This window comes from Sebastes fasciatus, chromosome 16 (genome assembly GCF_043250625.1).
Source record: "Sebastes fasciatus isolate fSebFas1 chromosome 16, fSebFas1.pri, whole genome shotgun sequence".
NCBI classification, from domain to species: domain Eukaryota; kingdom Metazoa; phylum Chordata; class Actinopteri; order Perciformes; family Sebastidae; genus Sebastes; species Sebastes fasciatus.
The window spans coordinates 19,538,181-19,560,420 of NC_133810.1; the positions used below are offsets into that span (position 1 = coordinate 19,538,181).

The 22,240-nt window shown below is 40.4% G+C and overlaps 1 protein-coding gene and 1 long non-coding RNA gene across 10 annotated transcripts in view; one reads left to right on the forward strand and one right to left on the reverse strand.

Annotated features, from left to right (window-relative positions):
- Nucleotides 1–22,240, forward strand: part of LOC141752633 (neurexin-2-like) — a 204,337-nt gene that overhangs the window by 54,938 nt on the left and 127,159 nt on the right. For all 9 annotated transcript variants that reach the window (XM_074610689.1, XM_074610691.1, XM_074610695.1 and 6 more), the window contains exons 2-3: nt 12,638–13,789; nt 16,077–16,097. In XM_074610689.1, the coding sequence (XP_074466790.1) occupies nt 13,087–13,789; nt 16,077–16,097 (724 nt within the window). In that variant the 5' untranslated portion in view covers nt 12,638–13,086. The remainder of the gene's footprint in view (nt 1–12,637; nt 13,790–16,076; nt 16,098–22,240) is intronic.
- Nucleotides 513–1,795, reverse strand: LOC141752627 (uncharacterized). The gene is made up of 2 exons (XR_012590278.1): nt 1,078–1,795; nt 513–973 (listed from the first exon to the last, which is right to left on the reverse strand). It is a non-coding gene; the product is annotated as an uncharacterized LOC141752627 (long non-coding RNA).

The following is a 22,240-nucleotide window of genomic DNA, read 5'->3' on the forward strand; positions in this document are numbered from 1 at the left end:
ACACACACGAAATCCTTAAAGGTCACCTATTATGCAAAATGCACTTTTCCATGTCTTTTAAACATCAATATCTGTCCCCAGTGTGTCTACAAGTCACCATAGTATCATAAAAGACCATCCTCTCTTGTTTTCTCCTGCTCCGTTTGTCCGGAAATGGGTGTAGAAAATCACTTCTCTTTTTTTCCTTCTCTTCTGACGTCATTAGAGAAATGCAAGCCATGTAAGGGTTTCCTGGTCGAACCAGAGCAGAACCTTCAGTAGCTGACCCCGCCCCACAGCGCGTCACTGTCTCTCCTCCTCAACCGAACTTGAGCAAAGTAGCTCCTACTGTTAGTCTGCAAGAACCAGCAGAACAGGCTTCATGTACTCCCATCATCTAAATATAACATGTTCTTTCACAAAGGCTTCATGTAATTACACTGTTTAAACAGGTGATATTTATATATTATACATATTTGATGTCATGCATGTAGAAGAGTACAGGTAGTAGTGACTGTAAGCAACACAACACATTTCTGTTTCACAGTCAAACTTTATTTGAGTAGACAGATGACAATATTAATTATTCACAGCATTTGTAATCATCCTACCTGCAGTTATGTTGACAGGTACAGGAGAAAGTCTTTCAGCTCTGGTAAACTACAGTAAACTAAGCTCCGGTGGTCTGTAGTCATGGTAACACAGAGACAGCTCCTACAGTAATTAATATACCATTACTCTGATCTTCCATACATTTATCAGGTGTCTTTTACCAGAAATAATGAACTGACTACTGTTTCACATCTTCTATTTTCCACCCTGATGGTCGCTGTGTTTACACACCGTCTCATAGCAGTAGCATGTAGCTAACCTGTTAGCATGTAGCTACATGCTGACGGGTTAGCTCTGTATCTCCCATCTGCTCACAGCTATCTACTCTCAGCTGTCTGCTCTCCTCTGGGATGATTCTGTCGGTCATTTCTCACAGATGGACCTGTAAAGACAGACGTAAAACAGAGTGTATGTTTACAGTTTACAGAGTTGATGCATAAGGTAAACACTGAGCTAACCAACAGAGCTATAAATAGCATTATTTACCTGAGAGAAACGTCAGGAAAACCTGGAATCTGGACCGCAGATGTTCATCATGTGTCGCCGATTTCTGATCAGATTCCTCCGGTAACGTGCGCTGGGTGAAGTTTCTGGTTTATAAACTTTAAAGTAGTTTATTTTACTCTTCTGCTTCTCTCTCCCTGCTCTCAGACCTTGAGGGGGGCGGGGAGGGTGTCTGTTGTTGAGGACGTTTGATTGACAGAAAACGCTGACCAATCAGAGCAGAGTGGGAGGAGACAGGCTGTGAATCAGGGGTTTTCAGACAGAGGCTGAATTAGGCTCTGAGGCAGGCAGACTCAGGCTGCAGTATGAGAAGAATAAAGGTTTTTTTGAACATTGCAGCATGTAAAAATGTTCTAGTGCAACATTAAAATACATCTATGAACCTGGAAATGAGCATAATATGAGACCTTTATAGGGGCTCTATAAGATACCCATAGCATTAATATAGCATCAAACAACTATTTGCAATGTAAAGATATAGTGGAGTGATGTCTACCTGTGCAGAGAATGAAGTCGTTCTATGTCGGGTGTGTTTTAATCTGAGTTTCTCTGTGCTTTGTTGACATCTCCAAGCTGACTGCACATGCTGTTAGTGCATGTTAGTGCATGTGAGTGTGCCCCATTGGCTAGCTCACGACCGTCGCTCTGCACTGCTCTCATACGGCGGTTACAGCTGATAACGCCGGCGCTGTTGCAGCAGTGTAGCGCCCCCCCCCCCCCCCCCCCCAAGTTAACACTGTTAGCTCTGTCAGCAATGTTGTTTTTGTTTTCACTGTTGCTGCTGTTAGCACCGTTAGCTGTGAGCCGTCGGCTCAGCCTTCGCCATGTTGAGAGCCGTGCGGAGGCAATAGAAATGCTCCCAATCTCGCATTTTACCTTTTAAAGATGTAGGTAACAATATTTTAATAATAATTGTTATAATTATCAGTTAATCTGCTGTTTATTTTCTCGATTAATTGTTTTGTCTATATAAATGATTGTCAAAGTCCGTGGGGCTAGAGGTCAGTAGCACTCTGTCAGGGGGTCCGTGAAGTAATTTGCTATAAATTATAAAATTGTGCTGTATCATTAAAAAATTGCATTTCTACAGATGGGGACCATTTGCGCCAATAAAACAAACATATTGTGTCCATTACTCCCACCCACTTTAGCTTTGGGCCAATAGAATCTCTGATATGATTGTGACACACAGCAATAAGTTCATTATTTTTAAGTTGAAGCACTGAAAGTCAACTTTAGACTGGTAAATATAAACGCCTGGATTTATTAGGACTGTGCCTGTCTTGCTACTGCTACTATTTTCTGAATCAAACTTTTAAGATGAAATACTTGAAATGTAGGGGTACAAATGCTGTCAAGTTGAGTCCAAATGCAATTTGAATAAAACCACCCTCTGTTTAAAGGTATGTAAGTGGTATTAACAGTCAATAACATTGCAAATTCCCCCGCTGTGGTACTAATATAATATAATAAGTATTATCTCATCTTATCTTAAGATGATTCAAATTGTAATGTGTTTCTGTTTATAGTATTTAGGTTGAAAAGTTTTATAATAAAAATAGTTCCAATGGCATCTAAGAGTAAAAATGGTAGTAAGCATTATGCTTAATCAGTGTTTAAGGTGATTAAGAAGTTTTTCTCCCCTGTAAGCCCCCAAAAAGTTTGAGAACCCCTTGTCTATATAATTTCCCAAAACAGTGAAAAATGCCAGTTTCCTTAAGCTCAAGACAATGTCTCCAAACTACTTGTTTTGTTGCATCAACTGTCCAAAACCCAAAGATATTCAGTTTAATATCATATGCTTGAAACATGACTGAAACGAATAATCAATTATCAAAATTGTTTGTTTTTTTATCAAACTTCTATCTATCTATCAAAGACATATTTGGCACATCCCTTGAGGCACACGAACTGTGACCCGCCAGTGAGATCAAATCAAATTTATGGTATCGAGCTGCCTCACCCTAATTTTAACTCTGTGTTGGTGTTGATGGCTTTAAAAGCCTTGATGGGCTTCTGTCTGTCTGTCTGTCCTGTATTTATCTACTCTGGGTAGTACAACAATACAATACATGTACAATACAACATGAAGAAAAAAGAATAATGTGTCACTTATTTGAAAGGTGGTGGAAAGATTATTAGCATTCTCGCTGTGCTTGCAATTTCTGTAAAGTCCAAACTATGCAAATCGAATACAATTTGACCATTTTTTCTTTTGAAGGCCAACATGCTGACATGCTGTGGACTTAAGGTTTGGTGGAGCATTGAAAATCTCCTGGTAATTCTCTTTGTCTGCTATGCATCAGTACCTCTCAGTGTGCTGACCAAGAGTCTTCTGTGGAAGAACTACAGTTCCTCAACTACATTCATGATGACTATCATTAGGTCTGTTATTTCAAAGATTCATGACTATCTTTGTACTCCATGTTTGTCCACAGAGGAGGAAAACGTGGATGCAATTAAGGGAACGGAGATGTACCCTACTGTCTCCTGGGGAGCTGGGATTAAATATGAAGAAGTAAATAAATGATGAACTGATTTGGAGGCAGGATAATGTTTTACCAGTCAACCTCTATTCTGAATTATCAGCAGGACTCTGAACTCTTGCATGCCCTCTAAACTTCCTCTCTAAAACAAACATGCATGTATGCGTGTCTCTGGGTTATTTGAAGAAATCAATTCCCAGTTATGCTCCGTAATTAGTAAAACATGCAACTAGACAGATGCATAAATGATTCATTACGAGCCTGCAAACAAAGCAAAACAGTTTTTTTTGTCTGTGTCAGCTCTACCATTAAGTTAAAAAATGCTGAAGCAGTAAAAAGGAAAAATCGATTTTAAAAATTAGATTTTAAAAACCCCATTTGAGCTCAGAGACAAAATTCCAAGGCAGCAACCCGCTTTACGGATGATGTCTTTAATCTCTAATCCAGTGTTTCCATCAAAGAAAAATGTTTCAGTGTATGTAGGTCAGGCCCATCTTTGTTCCATACCAGGCCAAATTAGATTTAACTTTTAAATTGGTTAATTAAAAGTGTGTATCATTATTGCAGCCATTGTTTCCATCCATGATTAATGGTAATAAGCTCTTTTCTTGTTTGAATTGAAATGCTTTTGAGTGCTTTAACAGACTGTACCATTTTCTATGATGTCTCACTCAGAAGACAAAAAATCCTACAAAACGCTTGAATTTGGGAAGCATAGAACGGTTATATGACAGCAAGTATATCTCCAATATTATAAGCACATGAAGATAACCGACTGTTGAAAGTTTATTAATTGGCCATGTTTGTCATGTCCATGTTTGACCAACAAAACTCAAAAATAATCCAACAGCATAATCTTCCAGTTTATCCAGAAAAAGTTTGCCAATTCAAAGTTAGTATGATAGTTAGGGGTGCAAAGGATCGCAAAACTCATGGTTTGGATCGTATCACGGTTTTGAGTCACGGGTCGGATCAACAGGTAAAAAAAATGGAGCAAATGTAACTTTTAGAGATACCCCAATCACGTTTTTTGGCCCCAGATACAGACTGACGATCGTTGATGAGCCATACCGGCCAATACAGAGAGTTTTTGTTGTTGTTAAATTTAACTTTGACTTTGTTGTAGTAATTTATCTATAGTGGTTATTTGCATAAAAACACACAATTCAAATGATTAGAAAAAAAAAATTGTATTATCATTTATAAGAAAATGTAAATAAAATGTATTATAAGTTTCTTAGAGCTTGTGTTAGGAAGGTCATAATTCCCTCTCTATTATGTATTTTATATTGCTGTGAAAACCTCTCCTTCAAACAACTGTATTTATTCAAGTTTCTAGCACAGTTTTACAAGATTACATTGGAACACATCATGATAATGTTAGAATTTACCTTCGCAACGCACCATAATGTAACTCAATGGACCCTCCGTACGTTAGCTGTTAGCTGCGGTGCTTCTGACGATTTCAACACGGATTTGTTGTTCACAATGTGGCATTATCAGAGGTCAGCAACTATAAAGTGTTAATGCCAATCTCCGGATCACATATTTTTACTGAATATCGTCCAACAACGATTGGCAGTAAAACTTTATTTCATACAATGATGGTTAAACTATGTAATTAATCCGCAGTTCACATGCATGCCAAACCGTGGGACGGGATCCGTACGGATCACGGATCAATTATGGTCCATTACACCACTAATGATAGTACATAAATTGTACATTGAAGAACACCGGGAAAACAAAAGTACGTTCATATGGCATCATGGAAAATTCAGGGGTAGATTGGATCGTTCACAACAAGATGGGATGGCTCCTCTTCTATAAAAAGTTTATTGCAAAATCTTGAGGTACAGTAACAGCTGATGTAGTTGCTTGAGAGTTAATCAAGAGCTGTGTCTCAACCTATCAGAGGTTATTTCTGTATTATATCATAGATATAGCTGATGTAGTTGCTTGAGAGTTAATCAGGAGCTGTGTCTCAACCTATCAGGATATTTCTGTATTATATTATATATATATCATTAGAAATGTAAACCTCACCATGGTAGCTATCCCCAACATGCCCTGTTGTGCTTCGAGCATCACTCAGACTGTGAGCACTGAGGTTGAGGGGGTAAAGGATTACAGAGGAGTGGTGGGAAGTCGTTACCTGCAGAACAACTTTTACTCAATGCACAGACCCGTGACAGACCAATGCCTCAAGTAGATTGGGCGTGCATATTGAACGTGGTTCTCCTTTCGTTCGCTCCTATAGGCCTACTACTGGAATTGCTTTTAAAGTCTTGCAGGCTCCATTTAGAGACCTCCACTGGCCCTCTAATAGGAAAATTGATGTGTGGAAAGAATAGAGCTAAACAGCTGGTGAACAATTACCATGTGGTACATTGGTTACGAACGCTGCATTCCTCTACAATGTAAGCCTAGAACCTGCTGCAAGACAAGAAGACCGCCTAGTCAAACAGCTTACTCTAAATTGCCTCTGCAACATTAAATTATTACATCATATATGATTAAATCAAACTGTATTTTAAACAGTGTTATAACATAAAGTACATACCGTTATTGCCACAGTAGCACATAGAAACATGGTCACATAATCCTGCACGCATATTCTATTATAACAATTAATTATTGCTGATATCATCAGATTCATCAAGCATACTTGTCATTTGGTCCACTGTGCACTTCCTGTTTTTCTCTCCCACCTGTTTATCCACTTGATTCTACAGAGCGGTACTTTAAGATCACTCACTGTGTTCACTGAAACGTTACTGAGTGTCACACTGCGATCCCTGTTGTTCGATGTCAGCCATGGATTCAAGCAAAAACTGTTCATTTCCTGCAGCGTTGAGTCTGTGTGATTTCTGCACATGCACTATCAGTAACTGTTGAACCTGCGGCTCCGCTGCCTGCCCCTCTGTCCTTCCCCAGGGTAGCAGGTTGACTCTCAGTAGCTCATTCATGCTGAATCACTTCAGCAGTGTAACGCTGGTCCTGAACAGATAGATCCTGAAAATGTTCCATTTAAGAGAATATATTGATTGAGCGAAGAAAGTTGGATGGTTGAAATGGTATTAGGAGGGACAGCTCTCCAGTCTCACTTTGTCAGCGGCCAGTCCTGAAGGTTCCATTTATTCAACTGTAAGGGCTTTGCCTCCCTTTTGGCACTGAAATTATAAGGAGCCGCTGTTCCTTTTAGAGGAACAGGACAGGAGTGTGTAGTAAGGATGGGCCACACAAGAAAAGTGTCAATTTATAAGTAGTAATATACTGTATAAGTATAATATACTTGTCTATGAACATATTCTAAAATATTTAAATTTAAATTCACAATGAAATGTAACTGCTTGTGGGCAACCGTCTGGTCTGAAAAGTGAAGCCAATGCAGAAGTGCCTTAAATTAGCATTTTTTCTAATAGCCAACAGGGGGCGACTCCTCTGGTTGCAAAAATAGTCTGATTGTACAGAAGTCTATGGGAAAATGACCCTACTTCTCACTTGATTTATTACCTCAGTAAACATTGTAAACATGAGTTTATGGTCTCAATGCTAGTTTCAAGTCTTCTTCAATACAGCATGATGTTCATTTAGTAAATTATGATCCCATTTAGAGTCAAATAGACCATAAAGCAGGTTATGCTTTAGGGTGTGACTACCTTTTGATTGACTGGTCGCTCCTACGGCGTTGTTTAGTCTGGGAGTTGTCCGTGTTTTCATTTTAGAACTTTATCCCTTTCACAGTGTGTTCTCTGTTCATAAAAGTTAGTTATAACATTTTCGGTCACCTAAAAATGTCATGTCAGCATTCGGTTGTACTTGGCTCCACCCTATCGTGTCGCTTCTGGTTGCAAAAAACAAAATTGCCGATGGCCTAAATGTCGAACAGCAGTCCACAAACCAATGGGTGACGTCACATTGAATACATCCTCTTCTTACATACAGTCTTTGGTAACATAAAGGTTAAGTGATTTGTCCATCTACACTTTGGCCGTGTCACATATATGCCAATACAACCTCAAATCTTTTATAGATTTAAATAATCATATCTGATCTACTGCCTCTTTTGTCATTAAGTTCTTCCCCCTTGAGCACAATAGCATCTACAGTAGCACTAGAATTTTACAACATGGCCAGGGTAGATTTTACTGTTAGACGGAGATGTCTAACTAGGGGTGGGTGATACATCGAATATAGTCGTAGATTCGGGACGGCGGTACATAAAACAGTGCTGTGATTGTATATGGATGGCATTTTCAGAATCACCATTGTGCATATCATTTACAAAAGAAAGAATGTATCACTGTTCGCGTATATGTTCTAAAGATTGACATTGATATACCTTGAACCCAGATGTTAGATGCTAGGTGTATGTAAGTCCATGTATGCAGTTGTTAACAGTCATGATACAATCTGAATTCTTGCAGTGTGGGATGTTATAATACAAAGTGCTGTACTATTACAGCATTACAGCAGATAAAGCAGTAAAATATGGGGCAGGTGAAAAATGAACCACTGTATTGTGCAGAGTTAACCAACAACAAGGCCAACAGACCTGCTTAAATTCCTAATTTCAGGTATTTTTCAATGGCGGAGGATACACAGCAGTGTGTGTCAGGGGGGCTGACGGCATTGGAACAGGCCCCTAATGAAATGAGATTAATTGGCCACCCCTTGTGTCCCCCAGCCAGATTCTGACCATGATGGGTAATTGGCCTGTTGTTATTAATGAAGAAACAGCATGTTACTCAGTGAGAAAATCCATTAAATGTAGAGGAGACAGTGTTATATTTCATAATAACAAGCATAACTGTAAACACCTTACTTATATGGTTGATAACGTTATTGTGTGATCAATAGTGAGTCCTATGTGGAGAGGGGAGCGGCTGACCCCGGGACCACACACACACCGAGGGCCCCAATTTGAGCTCCCTACTATATATTTAACTGTATTGTTATTACTTTTTTTTAAGAGTCACTCAGTATTATACCAGTGCCATCAATTCAGTAGGCTAAACAGTAGGGGTGGGGGAAAAAATCAGTACAGCATATTGCGATATTTTGCGTGGCAATATTGTATTGATACACGGACGTCAAGTGTTGATCTTTTATTATTAGGGCTGTCAAATTTAACGCGATAACGCGTTAACACAAATTTGTTTTAACACCACTCATTCCTTTAACGTTTTAACGCAATAGATGTTTCGGAGGGCGTAGCAGGCTTTAAAGCTAGAGTGAAGATATCATATGAAACTAGAAAACCTTAGGAATCCATTGGTACCAACCATGTCATACAAGCTTATCGTGAAGAACAAGGTCGGTTACATAACACTCCGAACTTGCACTAATTTTTGGCGAGGAAAAAACTGGCATGGCCATTTTCAAGGGGGTCCCTTGACCTCTGGCCTCAAGATATGTGAATGAAAATGTCTGTAAAAATCCCCTTTACAGACATGCCCACTTTATGATAATCACATGCAGTTTTGAGCAAGTCATAGTCAAGTCAGCACACTGACACACTGACAGCTGCTGCTGCCTGTTGGGCTCGAGTTTGCCATGTTATGATTTGAGCATATTTTTTATGCTAAATGAGGGTTTCTGGACAATATGTCATTGTTTTGTGTTTTTAATTGATTTCCAATAATAAATATATACATACATTTGTATAAAGCAAGCATATTTGCCCACTCCAATGTTGATAATAGTATTAAATACTTGGCAAATCTCCATTTAAGGTACATTTTGAACAGATAAAAAATTAATCGACTGGCAGTCCTAGCATGGCAATATTGCATGGTCATTTTCAAAGGGGTCCCTTGACCTCTCACCTCAAGATATGTGAATGAAAACTCTGAGATGAACAGAGTGAAAACTGTATCTTATTAGATGTTGACAAACTGCATAATTTGCAGTTGAAAAAAGGTAATAAATCTCAATATATCTTATCGCAATACTCATGTCGCAAAATGTTTAAAATCACAATATCATCGTATCTTGACTTAAATATCGTGATAATATTGTATCATGTGGCCTCTGGTGATTCTCACCCCTACTAAACTAAAATGTAGTCAGTTGAACATTTTCCTTTTTCCTTCTATAGCAGTGCATTTTTGAAAGCTACAAAATATTTATCAGTGTTACTGTGATATAGAATTTCCTATAAAAGTCTGAATGTTCGTAGGGGTTAAAAATCAACACTTCCTTCCAAAATCCCATAACAAGGCCTACTTGAGCTCAAGATTTGTACTGAATCAGGTTAAATGTTTTTTTTTTTTTTTAGAAGTGCAGAGAAACAACATTGCCAGACTAGCATCACAAAGCCCCGTTGGGAAACAGGGGTTTGTATGTTTCATCTGGCCTGTGTGTGTAAGCCTAATAGTCCCTGAGATATTCGGAGTGTTTGTGAAATTGATGTAAGCAAAAAAAAAAAACCAGAAGTGGGTGATGACTACTGAAAACATGGGGGATTTCAAAGATGAAAACAAAACAGATGTAGAAGAATAAAGGATACAAACAAAACACTGGAGTTTTAAGGGGTGTAATCAGTCTTGTTTCAATATTAGATCTTATTTTTAAACAAATGTGGGTTTGCACACTCTGCTGTGCAGTTGATATGGCTATGTAAACATGAATATCTATATAGAATATTTCACAGTTTTAAATGAGGCCCTATTTCACCTCATGTCAGCTCATTGCGACTGAAAATAAACTTGACCTTAAGCTTTCCTAGCAATGCAATTCTAGTGTCTGTAAATAAGGTTGGCATACTGTGCACTTGTTATATGCTGCATATTATTAGTATGTTATTTATCATCATCACCCATGTGGATATATCTGCTCCCACGTTATGGTGCAATTATGAGCCCAAGTTTCTCTTAATGAGCATCTTAATGGGAGCTGCAGCAAAACAGTCATCATGTGGCGAGGACATGAAGCCGAAAGCACCACATGCCTCCTTGTCTTTGTGCATACTAATAATACTAATGTGTTATTTGTTTGACTCAAAGCAACCTGGAGCCGACCACATATCTACAGCTGTGACAGGTTCTGAGAATCATTTCACACACCGTACCTGACCCTGGCAAATTGCAATTCATCCTGTGAAGAAGGTGTCAGTTTTTTTATGACCTTCCAGGATACAGCTATTCCCATGATAAACCCCGTCTATCAGAAGGGTTTTCTCTCAGCCTGGAGCTTTCTGACTTTGAGGAGAAACTTTGATTTATTTGCTGTGATGCACTCTTTTCTTGCGACATCTACCTTAAGCGAGTAAACCAGACTGTGGCAGTCCCTCATCAGCAGGAGGCCCAATAGAGACTGTAATTCCCTGCAGACTCCAACACATATTATATTTCTCTCTGTGGCGGAGATGAAATTGGGCCAAACTTGCATGAAATGCCTCTGATCCTAGTTGAGAGAGGCCTATAAATAAGAAAGAACTCTGTGTAATATAACATAAAGATTATGTCTTGCTTTCAGACAAATTAGGTCTTTTTTGTGTTTCATTGCAAACCCCAAAGCTTTAACCTGACATATTATTTACAGTAGTTTGTATTTATTGTAGACTGATTGATTGGATCTGAATGGATCAATAGCCTGTATGTAAACTGCTACAGTATTTGTATTCCTTTCTCTTTCTTAGGAGACAGGGTGACTTTGGTACATCTAACTATAAAGCAAGGAATTTCGCATATCTTGAGAACCGTTCATCCAATCAGCTTCACACTTGGCGGGTACGAGCAACCATATCGCACTCTCGACAATGCTGCAAGCAGAACATCTGGGGGCCAAGCAGTCTGGATGGGCATTACATTAGTTTTGTGAATGTTAAGAGCTCAATGTTCAGTGTATCCCCTGCTTTCTAAATCAAGCATGTTGCGAGTTTGATCAGATGTGTGATGTATACCATGCAGTATTATAGGCATCATTGAGTTCTATCAGTGTTGTTCCACTCTTTTGTGCAAATTGTTTGTAATAGATTACAGCTGCTGATTTTGTTTTTGATCACTTAATTGGATCACACAACGATATAGCTCTTTTATGTGTTTTTAATAGGTTTTGGACAGCAGCAGTGGAGTTGTTTGGCACAGAGGCACAAGCTATAACAGGCCGTGGCTACACAGACAGCACTTGTCTGTAGAATAAATTCATTATTGGCTTTGCTCTCTGTAGGGAAATTGTTAATAATGAAAAGATAAATAAACGCCGCCATCATACTTTGAATACAAATGTTGTCTGTCAGAATATATGTAGTTTCCCTGGACATAATTCCACAGGATGACTGGACACCAGTTGTAGTTTACAGCCTTTTCTGAATGGTGATAATAAACAGGCCAGGTTCCCATTTCAGCCAAAGACGGATGCATAACTTTGTTTGCATCCTTAGGCCTGGGAGGCGCAACCTCTGTTGTTATCACAGAGTATTGGATTTTCTGTTTGTTTGTTTGTTTCTAACACAGACCTCTTCCTCTTCCTTTTCATCACTCCCAGCCTCTGGCCTGCATGTGTTGTTTAGCTGTAATGTCTTAGCTTGATCCCAGGGAGCGCAGGGGGCTTAAGGGGCTCAACACCACTGAAGTTAGTGAGGCCATGGATCGTACCAAAAACATCTGTGGGGGTGCTTACGAAACAGGCGGTTTTCCGGCAGCTTTTGGAAAACAGCACAGGTCTCAGCGAACCAGTGAGACCCTCTGTTTCTGCGTGGATGCTAAGACATGAGGTGGAGCGTTAGGATAGAGATGCTACTTCGTGATGAGATGGCCTGTTTTTGGAATATCTAAGATGTAGCCATGATCTTAATGACAAGCAGCAGCCTTTGTTGAAGTGAAAATGTAAACCATTGCTGAATGCTGAAATCCTCCAAACAATTAAACTTCTCCATCACGCTCATTTCCATGTTTCCCTCTGTGCCATTTTAATGATTTGTTAGATTTTGTAATCAATTTTCCACATCATTCATAGTGACTGTAGATTATTTATCTCTTTTTTTTTGCACAATCAATTGTTGTTGATCTTTCCAGCTATTCATCACGGGTTCTTCTTTTATGTCTTAGGATGTTGGGAAGCTGAGGAGATTGGAGGCTGTACCTAAGCTGCATGCCTAGCTAACCCATGGAGAACTGACAGGAAACAGCGCTGGATGGCGGCCAAGACACTGGATGGCGAAGACGAGGAAGCGCACAGCATTGTGGATCACTTGTGTTGTTTGTTCTCCTTCTCAGCCGATCCAAAGTAGACGCAAGGTGTTCTGCAATGTGCCTCGTTTGTTCACTCTGTCACGTGTCGCCCATGGAGAGATGGCAAAAAGAATCAAGATAGACAGTCAAGGCTAAAGAAACTCATTTACTGCATGTGGGAGCTGCAGCCTTATTTCTGCAAATTTTAGGGTGATATAACAAAAGAAGTGTAGACACTAGATAACTTTTCTTCCTCGCAGCTCTGTTGGATTCATATGAATAATTAGAGACCACAGGGGAGTCAGTAGCTGTGGATAGTAACCATCATGGGCAGGTGTAAAGGCAAGGCTTCCTGGTTACTGCTGTTAGCCGGGTTGGTGCTAACAGCAGTAGCTTTGGAATATGAGGGCGTTCCTGGTCAGTGGACACGCTACGGCCAGTGGGACGCCAAAGCAACAGGTGAGCTCAGCTTTATTCTGAATACCAATGTCAGCAAAGCCCTGGTGCTCTATCTGGACGACGGAGGGAACTGCGACTTCCTGGAGCTCCTGATCGCAGATGGGAGACTCCACATGCGTTTCACCATCCACTGCGCCGAACCAGCCTCCCTGCACACGGAGACGCGAATCGACGACCTGCGCTGGCACAGAGTCCTCCTCTCTCGGAACTACAGAGAGACCAGGCTGGTGGTGGATAACGAGGAGAAAGTGGCCGAGGTGAAGTCCAAGAGGAAAGAGATGGTGGTGGCCAGTGACCTCTACGTAGGGGGGATTTCACCTGACGTTCGTCTCTCCGCCCTGACGTCTAGCACCGTTAAATACGAGCCGCCATTCCGGGGCCTTATAGCCAATTTGAAACTGGGGGAGGCACTACCATTACTGTTGGATGGCCAAGCTGTTCATAGTGATTTGGAGTACATATGTGCCACACATTCCCCGTGCGGCAACAAAGGCCTGTGCTCTGTCAGCCAAGGAGAGGTCCTCTGTGACTGTGTCAATACCAGCTACAGGGGGAGGTACTGCCATGAAGGTGAGAAAAATATCCTTCTTTTTGTAGCATTTAGAATTAGTATTTTTGTATTTTTTTTGCTGTATGATTTGGGGACAATATTTTAGTAGTTAAATGTGTCGATTTCTATGAATATTAACCATCTTATTATCTACTTTTTGTTTTGGTCACGCTGGTGCACATTGTACATACACAAAAACTGTGATATACAATTACCTACTTTAACAAGGGGTTTCACAGAATAGACGACTTTCAAAACCACTAGTCGTCGCTGTACATCGTTGTAATCGTTCATATGTGGTCCAGTGCCGGTGGTACGGCAATGAGCTTTTGTTTATTTATAATATTAACATCCATCCATTATCTGTAACCGTTAATCCCGTTCAGGGTCGCGGCAGGGCTGGAGCTGATCCCAGCTGACATTAGGTGAAGGCAGGGTACACCCTGGACAGGTTGCCAGACTATCACAGGGCTGACACATAGATACAAACAACCACTCACTCTCACATTCACACCTATGGGAAATGAGAGTCAACAATTAACCTAACAGACTGCATGTCTTTGGACTGTGGGAGGAACGCGGAGAAAACTCACGCTAACACAGGGAGAACATGCAAACTTCACACAGAAGGACCCAAGCCGGGTTTGAACCTGCGCCCCCTTGCTGTGAGTGATCATGTCCACGTACTGGCAATTTGTTGCGACCACAGCCAAGTGATAGCGTAGCAATCTACTGCACATGTTTGGAACATGTTCTCCATACGGACAGTATAAACACAACTACTATGCACCCGTGGTGTCCGGAGTTGTCCATGTACTGTATGTGTCCGTACGTAAACGAGGTTTACGCACAAGCACTGCCGGAGAGGCGGTGCGTAATGCGCTAAAACATCAGCCTTAAAACGCCGCCTTTGACTATGAAGTAGCCTACGTCTACACTCACACACACAGAGGGATGAGGAGACACTGAGCGCAGAAAGAGAGGCATGTGACACGAGGCGTAAAAACAGCACTCGTCGACTCATGACACATTTTGTTGGAAAAAACATGCGTGGGGGAAGCCCAAGGTCGAGTCACCTGCCACCTGAATTTTGTGTTTATCCTTAACATACATAAAAACATTCCCACCATGAATTGGTGTATAAAAATTCAGCAGAATGCAGGAAATTAAGTCTTTGATGCTAAAAAATGTTCTAAAAATGTCCTACTTTTAACTGTGGTCCTTCATGATTTGTTTGTCAAATGGCATTTTTTAGGCTAATTAGGGCTGTGTATTGGCAAGAATCTGGCGATACGATACGTATCATGATACAGGGGTTACGATTCAATATATCGCGATACTGTAAGCAATGCGATACATTGCGATTTTTAGAAATCTGATTTTAGGAAAACTGTAATAGTATAAAGAACACACCACCACATGCATAAAATGTGAGTAAAAAAAGTTGACTTTTTTATACAGTCAAAACAGTGGGATCTGCATTTGCATTTATCACAGTCCTGTAACATCCAACATCATAGCACTACTTTAAGAGGACACACACACTGAGATTTGCAAATGAAATAAAGTATTCACTGAGTTAATCTTTGAATGTAAACTATTAATTAAAAATTGATAGTGTTGTTGAGAATCAATACAGTTTCACAAAACATAATATCACGATATTCAGTTTTTTCTATATTTTCTTACACTCTTAATGCTGATGTACTTTGGCTGCTGAAAATGTTTGCCATCCTTATGATTAGCATTAGCTCACAAGTGGTTAAAATCCCTAATTAATATCCCATTATAAGTACTGTATATGTTCTAAATCCTCATTAGGCCCTAGAAAATAATCAATAAAGCCCACTTTAAAGCGATCCAGGTCAAAGTATTCCACAGCAGTACTTAAAGGCTGCTTGGGTGTGTGAGTCCAGCTCTCTCAGCAATTATCTTCACAAGTCAGAGAGGATAACTGCTTCCTAATGTGACAGATGCTCGCATGTTTTCAACTAAGAGACATTTAACTACCAAATGGGTGTCATTTTCTCTTTCTGGAGCGTCTACAAAACAGTAAGGACAGAACTTGGCATTTTAAAGTGAGCTTTATTATGTACAGACAAGAAAAATGGAAATAAGTGATTAATGCAAGATGTTTGCCAGGTTTTCCTCTAATAATAATGACATGTTTAGCTTGGAAGCTCTGCAGCTTTCTTCAACAATGGCTGATACATGTGTCCGTTTGTCAACATGTTTTGGCTTGGAAGGAAGCAGCAAGGTTCAGCAAAACAACATTAACTATGTCTCTCTTTCTTTATGCTCCTGCAGCTGTCCAGAAAGAAGCAGAAGGTAAGACAATGCATTATATAATGAGCATAATGATGAGCATCATTTGTTTTTCATGATGCTCCTGTTTGCAAAGGCTGTTACCGCAGCATTCGTGTGTGAGCGTGTGTTCGGTTATTATCAGGTTGTTATTGTCGGTTTGGACTGCAGTTCTGACATCCAACAAATTAAGCTGAGAGGAGATACACTATCACTGGTCGCGAGGTCACTGTGGAAAAGGTGTTTTATGCGCTGAATGCTCATTGTATATAAAACAGTGTGCTGAAGGTGACTGGAGAGGTCTACGGAGTACGTGGGTGTTGCACAATATGGGGAGCATTCATATACTGAATCACAAAAAACAATAACTGTTCAGACATGCTTTGTTTTATTATTTATAACTTCTGTACTTTTCCTCTGAAGTGCATATTTTTCCTCATTTAAACTAAGCTACTGTGTAATGTTAAGGTTTCACTAAGACATCATGCCATTATATGCCATTATGCTCTAAGGTTAAAATTACTCTGGCATAACATGGCTGATTACTGAGGCCTTGACATTCATTAAATTGCAATATTATTTGCAAAATTATGTTTTTTTTCATAGGTGCATTTAAAATAATTTTCTTAAGAGAAACAAATCTCCCTTGGCAGGAAAAGAGACGTTTTCCCTCGTTATTGGCAGCATTTTTAACTGGCCACGATTACACGGGATTGGTTCCTAATGAGATGCACATACTGAACACGAAATGAAGATTGAAAGCGAGGAGGGAGATTTGTTTAGTCTGCATCAGAGCGAGACATCCATCTCCCCCAGTAAGGACTGCTGGTTCTGGTGAAAGGGCGGCCAACAGGCTCAGGAGACCAGCGCACTGTGCACTGAACCGCCACACATTATAAATCACTGTTACCAGCTCAAAATGCACCGACCCGTGCACACCTGCTCTCCGAAATCCTGCTTCTGACGCTTGCGTTTTGGCGTACGACAGCAAAATAGGCCGAAAATTTTTTATTGTCTTCATGTAGAGTGGCTGTGCAGAGTACAAGTAAAAAGACATGAATGTAGAAGGGCTTTTTGTATATATAATATTAGATATTTTGCTAAAGATGATGCATGTTTTGGTATAGATGCTGTTTGTGAAACAGCATATAAGTAAGACTTAGTGACTGGTATATGGTTGTGCACTTCAGTAATAGTTAATCTCGGCACTATTTCCAAAAACAAGCATTAATCATTCTTAATAAGAGCATAGACGGCATGGCTCTGCTCACAGCAAAAAGGCAGGCATTATTAAATGACATGCTGCAAAGAGAGCACATCAGAATGTTTATTGGATTAAAGCTTGACATGGAGACAATCCCCAATGCAGAATGCATGAAAACAACAATGACAACAGTAAAATCACTGTCACCAGATGCCTTTTTTTTCTATCCCTCATACAACTCCATGTGCTATTCGGCAAGCGAGTCTTTTGATGTCCTTGTAGCGACGGAAATAGACGTATCTATGCGTTTGCTCCTCTCCCCAGAGATGGCAAAGATGGTAACCCATATGCTATATTTGGTTTTGGCTGTGGGTTTTAAGTGGTGTGGGAATTATCTTTTTATTTGTCTGAGGAACTGCTTTAAGGCAGTAAACCTCGGGAACAGCAGGTGAGTCCTCTGAGTTGTTCATCCACAGTATGCAGCACGCCGGCTCCCGTTGATCTGTGCGGACAAAAGGCCACGGTGGGGGCATGCTCTAATGCCAAAAGAGTGCAGCATCCTCTGATGTTCTGTGTGCAAAAAAAATAACAGGTCTGTGAAAGAGAGACAGCCACCTCAGATACAGAAGAGAGAGAAATCTCTCCAACATATAGGAAAAAACTTACAAAACACACATGTGTCAAGTGCAAACACATTGTCATTGTTTGTTTTTCTTCCTTCAGATTTTCATGTCTAAGCACACAGTGATGACACACTAAGAGCTACAGGGATGACAGAGCAAGTATAGAAATCTTCCAAAGAAAGGACACAGCCGGTCCTGGTGGGCTTGCATCTTTCAGCAGCAGTGACCTTGGTCTAATCCTTCATTACAACAGGCTCCATAATACTGTACTTTTCACGGGAAAAAACTAATTTGGCAAATCCTAATCCTCATGCAATGGCTCTTACTTCTTAGATGCTTGCTAATTAATGTCAAAATAATGACTGAGAGGTCCTTCAACATCTGCATTTCACTATATTTGTTTAATTAAAGTTACTTAGATAGCAGTGTTTGTCTTGTTAGAAGCATTTCCAAAAGTTCATACTGTCACAAGCAATTATGAAAAAATGAAATCAAGATGTATTTAGCCCCACTGACTAAATTCTCTTCCTCAATTTTATTTATGAAAATGTTTATACCCTGCAATTTGTATAAATCATGCTAGTTTCTTTCAGTGACTATACTGTGAAAAGGATCAAATCAGTGGGGAAAATAGGGCAGAAGAAGGAGGCTAGGAGGTTTAAAGGTCAACAACATATAATGAGGAAACACATGCTCATTATATTAACCCATTTGTGCCCGCAACTGTTATTCCCTTTGGTGGAAGTGTTCTCTTGGCTTGCCGAAGCACAAATGTGAAGACATTTTTCAAAATCGGTCAAACCTGAAAAGTGAGTTTGTCTTTATTTTAGGAAAAAACAGTAGTCCCATGTACTCAAATACTAAATATAGTATGATAAGAAAATGGCTGTATATCAGAAACTAAAAGGAGCACAATCAAGTATTTGGTATCTATGAACTCATAACAAGTTGAATATCAAGGATATGCACACATATGCATTGTAAAACATTGTATAAACACAATTTTAGCATTTTTAAAAAATCCTGACTTTAACTATTAATAAAAGTGTGATTTTCATGTGATCTAAAAATGTAAAATGTGTACTGTTGGACACATGCTCAATGTAGGGATGCACCGATCCAACTTTTTCAGTCCCGATACAGATAGTGATACCTGGGCTTTGGGTATCGACCAATACCGTTCCGATCCGATACACGTGTTTAATTAATAAGCTGTATGCCTCACTGTGTGGAAGTGACTGGGATCATTCTTTTATGTGTAAGGCATATCAGGCTTGACTTAAACACTGCTTTCTTAACTTTGTAAAACAAAATGTGGCAGATAAATACATAGATATCCATTTACTGAACTGTTATTTATTATTAATATAATAAATCGTACACCAACAACTTGGTAAAAGATCTTCACATTAACAGGAATTATAATTCAAGTGTAAACCTTTTTAATGCAGCAACAAATTGGTCAAAACTTCAACAGGAATTCAAATTCCAGTATATAATGTATGTAGTATATAAACATAGAACTGAATTGAATAGATCGACCCCATTGTCACCGATACCTGAGCCAGCTATTCAAGTCAGTATCAGCTCGATGATAGGGTGCATCCCTAGCCCAAAGTATGTCCGCAACAAATTTCAAAGCTTTTGACCATTTTTCCTTATCATACTAAATATAGTCTTTGGGCACAAATGGGTTAATATAATACATACAATATTTAGGTATAGCGAAAGTAATTTATTTTATGCTAGCATGGCAGCACTTATCATTGTGCTCCTTGTATCTGTCATAATTTCCCCTTGCTAACTGTCACTTGGTAAACCCATGCTGAATCACAGAAGACGTCTGTTGAGGAAGGTTGGTTAAACGCGCTTCAGCCGCCTCACAAGGAATAGTAGACCTGTCCGGTGCTCAAAAAAGTAAAAAAAGACTAATGAAGACGCAGTTGGCGTCGAAACGTAAGTATTTAATAAAGTTTACTTCCTTAAATCCGTGTGCTCCAGTGGGCTTTGGAACTGCTCTCTGAGGTCTCTCCTGTTACAAGAAAAGAAAACGTCTGTTTTCTGTGGGTTCAAACCTCCATCATTCTGGTGTCAAACCAGTGCCAACATTATTAATTAGGGTGTGACCAGTCGTGCAATATGCTTGAAGGTTTGAAAACGAAAAGATGTGATTCATTATGGATTTATTCAAGGTCAACAGATGTAGTTGAGCACATCGGCATACGTCAGCACAGCAATAAACGATTGCTGTTCTCAATCCCTTATGGAGTATCATGATCAATTACAAAAATATATTATTATAAATGTTATATAATGAGGCCAAATCAAAAGGATCCTAAAAGCAACATGCTAACATTTTAATAAAATGAGCTTTCATCGCCTGGTTATACATTTCTGTTTGCCTCTTATCTAAAAATAGAAAACTGGTAGATTACTGGTAGGTTTATTTTCATACAGGCTCTAATGGGACTCTAGCCAGTTATCTCTGTATTTCCACACACCGAGATTTGGATGTAAGGCTCAGCCGGCTAGGATGAGCACATTCAATTGGTGGCCGTCCCATACAAGGGCAGCAGCAACACCACTCCTCATCCACTTTACTTCAACTCCTCGAACTACATAGTCAAAGAAGACTGTGTTGGCTGAGGCACTTGTTAAGTGCAGCCTGTTTTGGTCACCAGCATCAGTCGCCATCAGTCAGGGATGCGGGTCAGTTTTCCTCGCCCCAGTGCTCGACAAAAATCAAAAGTGTGAGGAGTCATCACAGCTGCGAATCCTTTGGGTCAGAGCTCATTTTGTCCAGCTTTACAGAAATCACCAGAGTGAACGGTTCGTCTGGGCATTCCCCATTTGACGAAGCGATGGCCTCTGGCTCTGTGGCTGCTACTTCTTATCAGTTGGATAATAGGAAACCTACCCTTCCACCTCCCTGCATGGACAAAAGACAAAGGGATTTTACCAGATATTCGTCCTGCTGTCTCAGCTGGTGGTGACTTACAACCTGGCGCTGCTGGGTGTGTCTTTGTCACTGTTAATGATAAACAAGCTTCCCTTTTAGCGCCTTGTTGCCATACTGCTGAGTGATATGCTTTATTTTTTATAGCCAAAGGATGGGCAGAAGATACAGACACCAGCCTCAGATCCCCTCAAATCTTAGTGTGTCTAGTGAAAAGGAGATCACCTGAGAGATGATGAGTGGAAGGGTGTTTATGCTGCATATTAATACATACCTTGGCTTGTCATGTAGAATGCAGAGCCACAGTGGGGGTGCACACGGCAGCTCTATGTCTACTGCGTAGACGGGGTTGTGGCTGAATCCTGTCTAAGCAGAGGCTCAGTCACCGGCTTCCCAATGACACACTGTGTCAAAAGCCTACGTGTTGGCAGGCAAGGACCCTCCCTGGGGTAATTATGTCCATCCCACACCAAGAGCTGCAGCGTGAACAGCCTCGCTCAGTGGAACGTGAGGAGGAGATTTGTGCCGACCTGCCCCCCGTCGTAAGATTTCACCTAATGACTGAGCGGGGACTTGAATTGTGAGTGAGTGACTTGCTATATGAGTCTTAGAGTGCTGATGCACTGACGAGAGCTGTTTGTGTTGGCTGGCACAGTGGGGCTCATGTACTGAGCAGGAGCGGTGCTTTGTGTCATCCCCATCTCCTTTTTGGCAAGAGGAGCAGGGGAGGTATGCCATATAGTTTCTGGCTGGCGTATTGAGATATTTGTCTGTGTTCCTGTGTCTCTGTGCTTAGCACATGCAGGACATAGGACTGAGAGATTTGGTGGTGGTGTTGGTGGTGGACACAAAACTGAAATTTGGCTTTGATTGCTGCAGTGTGTGCAAGCCGACCGGCTGGTCTTTTACACACCGTCACCTGCAACTGCTCAGCAATATCCTGTGATTGATTGGCTGCAGTGTACTTTCAGATTGCTTCCATAGATGTATGGTAGTTGTACTATAGCTTTTCTTTTTGTTCCCAGTATTGCAATGCTGTACTTATCAGCAGTCTAAGAGTGTTATGGTACATGTCCACAGCCTCCTTCATTTCCATTCATTGTCTATGTAAGCAGCAGTTCAGCAATGCATTCTGGTAGCATGGCAGCGCGAGTCGAGAGACGGGGCATCACCTTACCTGCTCCTGATTTACATAAAGTTGAGGTCTAGGCTACTTTATGCAAATCAGGGGCGTCCGACGCGACTCGCCACCTCTGGAAACTCCCGTAAACTAAGCGTTGACGATCGAAATAAAGACAGATTCAGCCACTGCGTGGTTTACTTCTCGCATAAAATGTTTTTTTCAATTGCAATGTTTGTTTTATGTCTGCAACCGTGTAACTGC